General features: G+C 30.8%; 2 protein-coding genes across 3 annotated transcripts in view; one reads left to right on the forward strand and one right to left on the reverse strand.

The window, feature by feature from the left end:
- Window positions 1-221, reverse strand: part of myl9a (myosin, light chain 9a, regulatory) — a 3888-nt gene extending 3667 nt beyond the window's left edge. The window contains exon 1 of the mRNA XM_043230088.1: window positions 74-221. The gene's annotated coding sequence lies outside the window, so the exon portion shown is untranslated. The remainder of the gene's footprint in view (window positions 1-73) is intronic.
- A 1722-nt stretch (window positions 222-1943) lies between these two features.
- Window positions 1944-5000, forward strand: part of pfkfb2a (6-phosphofructo-2-kinase/fructose-2,6-biphosphatase 2a) — a 16225-nt gene continuing 13168 nt past the window's right edge. The window contains exons 1-3 of one of the 2 annotated variants that reach the window (XM_043230086.1): window positions 1944-2100; window positions 2218-2346; window positions 4988-5000. The exon at window positions 4988-5000 is cut by the window's right edge and continues 113 nt beyond it. In XM_043230086.1, the coding sequence (XP_043086021.1) occupies window positions 2289-2346; window positions 4988-5000 (71 nt within the window). In that variant the 5' untranslated portion in view covers window positions 1944-2100; window positions 2218-2288. Of the gene's footprint in view, window positions 2101-2173; window positions 2347-4987 lie in introns of both variants that reach the window. The other variant, XM_043230087.1, reaches the window with a different exon arrangement.

Here is a 5000-nt window from a genome sequence, read left to right on the forward strand (position 1 = left end):
AACCGAAACGGTGCTGCGTCTCTAAATCAGTAACAAAGCCAGTAATGATAAGGAGTTGCTAAAGTAGCCGTACCTTGTATTTGAGTAGAAAAGGTTTGGAGAAGGTCTGCGTGCGTCGGCTCTGTTCCTGCGTTGGGCTGAAGGGAAGTTTGTTTGGTTTTTCAGGCTTTTCTCCACACCTCCCCGTTCCTGAGCCGGCCAATAAGGTCAGCGTCCCGCAGCCGGGCGCGTCTGGAGCCTGTAGCCATACAAGGCAAAGGAATCTGAGAACGGCAGACCTCACACATCCTGAGAAACAGCAGAGCCTTTTCACAATGGCCAGAAGGAGGCCTTATTTAGCAAATCAACGACTTGAGTATGCAGCACAAAAGAAACATTTCCTTTGGCAGGCGGCGCAGACTTTTTTTTTTTTTTTTATGCAGGTTACCAGACTGTCAGCTCAGGCCCGACCAGGGTTTTGCATTATAGGAAAAATGATGCAAATTCATGTGCTGCTGGCTTGGGAACCCGCGATACATCCTAGTTATCACTGTTTGTCTTCTTCTCACTCCCATTGAAAAGAGCAAGAAAAATGTCTCCGTTTAATGGGGAAAAAAAAGAAAAAGTGTATAAAATATATATAGATAGATAGATATATAACTATAACTATATATCTCTCTCTCTCTCTCTCTCTCTCTCTCTCTCTCTCTCTCTCTCTCTCTATATATATATATATATATATATACTTTTTTATATATATAGTGTGTATAAGCATAATGTGTATTTATCTTTTTTTTTTGTATGAAGACACCATTTCAATAATAAACATTCATATTTTTTATTAATTATTTAATTAATTATTAAATAAAAATTTGATTATACTAATTTGAATATTGTTCGGAAAGTCTTTCAGCTCTATTAATATTTTATAAGGTTGAGATCTTGTTAACGTTAAGTAATTTTTTTCTGTTTAGTAATGAATTATTAGATGTTTATTTATTTCAGATGTTTGTTTTATGTTTATTTTAATCTGATTATTTTAAATTATTATGATGTTTTATATTGTTATTAATATTTTAACATTTGTTCTGTAAAGATGTGTTTATATATTAAAGATATATTTATATATATCAAAATTATATTACATATACAGTATATATTACTTTTAATTTAGGTTAATGTAATTAATTTTTTTTACATTTGATAATTTATTTATTTGCACATGTAATATATGATATTATAATGATCACATATTAGAATATCCAAATATATTATTTGGTTATTTTAATCAAATGCTATTTTATTCTAAATTGTTTTATTAAACTTTGTATATATAATTTTTTTTTTTGTTTAATGTTTATCTAAACCTAAACTGATCTGTTATTCATTGTATATTTGTAGTCTTTCGTTAAGGCTCATACCGTAAATGCTTTTCTGATTGACGTAAAGTATATCCAACCAGACAAGAGCATCAAACCCCGCCCCCAAGCATCTTCAGACCGTGATTGGTTCAGACCTTTGAGCGGGAAAAGTTACTGGCTTATTACTGTTTCCTTTGAGGCACAGCGAGGTTCCTCCAGCAGGAGGCGATCCGCGGATCTCTGACCTGATCCTCATCGACCAACATTCAACATACGTGTTATAAACTATACACTATGTACAAATCTTTATTCTTTACCACAAAAAAACGTTATTAAAAGCCTCGTCTGATTCACCGCTGTGAATAGTAACAGGTATCACGTGACGACGCTTCTCTCCCAGAAGCGATTTGGTTAGTTTTTGCACTTGTAGTAATTATTCCGACAAATTTAATGTCATCAAACCGAAAGAACGCAGAACGAAAAGTAGGTATAAAATAATTATTTATTTTTCGCGTCTGGCCAATCACAAACCAGGTTTGCGCCGCTAGCCCCGCCCACTCAGTCGCCCCGTCGACGCTAATCGCTCTTCTAGCTTTTGTTGTTTCTGTGTGGGCTGGATTCGTGGGCATCTCCGGCAGACACAAACGCTTCCTGAAACACGGCGGTCTCATCAAGTCCGCTCCGTCGCAGAGATTTAATGGAAGCGCAGTTTTAACCGCGTTTGAATGGGAAATGGTCCGTGTGTTCTCTCCACGACGAGGTGAGTAAACTCAGATTTTCTGTGCGTTCCTGTCTCGGAGGATAATAAATCAGCAGATGTTCATTAATGTCAGGCCGGTGGTAATGCCCTAATCTCGGTCTCGTGATACCTGCGCAGGTGGACTGACCTCTGATGACCTCTGTTGACCCTCACACCTGTCAGTTAAGCCACAATCTGCAGCTAAAGTCATGGACAATTCAAGTGACAGCAAGAAGGCGGAGCCCAGAGTCAACGAGAAGAAATGCTGTGAGTTATTATTATTATTTATGATCATTTTAATACTTTGAGATTCAGCGTAGGATCAATCTTTGTTGGGATATTCAAAGCAGTAACCTTTTAGCTTATATTTAGGTGGGGTGCTGCTCTCATATGTAACTAAAAGTAAGCAGTGAAGTGTTATTTTCCATCATTTGGGGGGATGTAGCCTATTTGTTAAAGATATGAAGTGATAACTGAAAGGTGTGAGGGTCAAACCCTGATCATTTTACATCAGGGGACAGTGTTTATGATGACTACAGTTATTGAGCTGTAGGGTTTTAATATAATAATAATAATAATAATAGATAATAATATTTTTTTTAAATGGCTACTTTGCATCAGTTTATTTGATTTAATAAGGTTTAAACAGCTTTTAATACATTTAAGATTTTTTTAAATGTTAATGAAATGTTTTATTTTTTCATTTTAGCGCTGTCAAACTATTAATCGTTTTTGTTTACATTAAAAAAGTATATATATACACACGTGTGTACTGTGAATATTTTTGTACAAACACATGCATATATAATTTTTTATAAATTAAATATTTATATATAATATACAATATACGAGTATAGTTATACAAATGTATATACATGTAAAAAAAAAAAAAAAAAAAAATATATATATATATATATATATATATATATATATATATATATATATATTATTATATTTATTTATTTTGGACACAATTATTTTTGATAGCGCTAGTTTTAATCTAATTTATTTTATAATTCTTATTTAACTTATTCTAATCTGATTTTAATATTATTAATATTTGTATTATTTAAATTCTTTTTACATATTTAAGCATTTATACACTATACATATGTTTTTCTTTTCAGCTCTCCCTTTCTATCAGTATGTAAACACGGTTTGCTTGATGTCCGTTAAGATATCATGTACATGCAACATCATAGACGCTTATTAAAAGAGTGTATTGATGTGGTTATAAAAACATCACTTATGTCCTTGCGTAGTAAGAAGACTCTTGATTTAGTAGGCAGTGCTTATGATGGCCGTCTATAGTTTTTTCCAATGAGTCTGACGTTTAGACCCAGAGCTGAGAGTTGAGCTTTAACGTGTTCGTTCAAGCTGAAAGAGAAATCTGAATCAGATTGGAATTTGAGCTTTGGGTCCAGACAGGGTTTTTGTGGAATGTAAAGCCCAGTGAAGAGGCGTGTCGGGTCCTGTTTCTCCTCTTCAGTGCAGAGTAATATATTGATGAACCGGCAGTGAATAAGCAACCGCCTAACAACAGCCCTAGCAACGCCCTTGCAATCATCCTAAACACCATAGCAACCCTATAGCAACCCAGTCAGATATGTTACTGCTAACTAAAAAAGCCAAAAAATATTTCCCCTGAATTGAAATTAAATAAAACAATAATATGTGTAAAAAAAAAAAAAAAAAAAAAAATATATATATAATAATATATATATATATATATATATATATATATATATATATATATATATATATATAATATATATATATATATATATATATATATATATATATATATATATATATATATATATATATATATATATATAAATATATATATATATATATATATATATATATATATATTTATTATTATTATTATTATTATTATGAAATTTATTTTAATATAAAATTATAGATGAAATGAAACCTATAGTCAGATATGTTATTACAAACTAAAAAAAAAAAAAACATTTCCCTGAATTAATATAAAATAAAGTAATAATATGAGTGTAAAGAAATAATTAATTTATTTTTATATATATAACAAAATATAGATGAAATTAAACCTAAATTAAACCTGTAGTAACCCAGTCAGATGTTATTTTAATAAAAACAACAACAAAAAACATTTCCCTGAATTGAAATAAAATAAAGTAATAATATATGTGTAAAAAAACATTTTTTTATTTTAATATATAACAAATCATAGATTAAATGAAACCTAAATTAAAATAAAATAAGATATTTTGCTCTCACAAAATGCTGGAATTATGTATTAAAATGACTTAAAAATAAAATTTAATTTAATTCTATATTTAAATAATTTAATTTCAATGCTATATAGAAATGTATATCAAAACAGTACATAACAATAACATATAGAAATAAAAGCTCATTCCAAGTATTTATAAATGTAAATTTATACATATAGCTTGTAAAAGTTAAGTTTAAATGTAATGTCAAATAAAAATATTAGAAACTTATATTAAAATTGTGCCTTAAAAACATACAGGTTTGAACTGATGTACTTAAAATATTAAAACTAAAACGGTAATATAATTACGCAATTAACTAATGGCTAAAACTCGTAACTGACAATAAAAATCAAAATATTAATAAAGGCCGTGCTAATGTAGAAATAATATACGTGTGCACGTTAGCTATATGGGTCTGCCGTTGAGCTGCAGTTTCATTTAAGAAAAGCACGTGGCATTTATTAAATACGAGACGCCTCAAGCTACTCTCGCGCATAACTGATGATAACTTCAGGTCGGTGAAGTCCTCACGAATGTCACTTACTTCCACTAACCGTGTTGTGAGTATAAATATGAAGACCTGGGAACACAGTGTTTCTGATACGATCACGCCGGTTTGACGTGTGTTTGTTTTTTCGTAGCGTGGGCGTCCTA

Source organism: Puntigrus tetrazona, unplaced genomic scaffold, assembly GCF_018831695.1.
Source record: "Puntigrus tetrazona isolate hp1 unplaced genomic scaffold, ASM1883169v1 S000000148, whole genome shotgun sequence".
Lineage (NCBI taxonomy): Eukaryota > Metazoa > Chordata > Actinopteri > Cypriniformes > Cyprinidae > Puntigrus > Puntigrus tetrazona.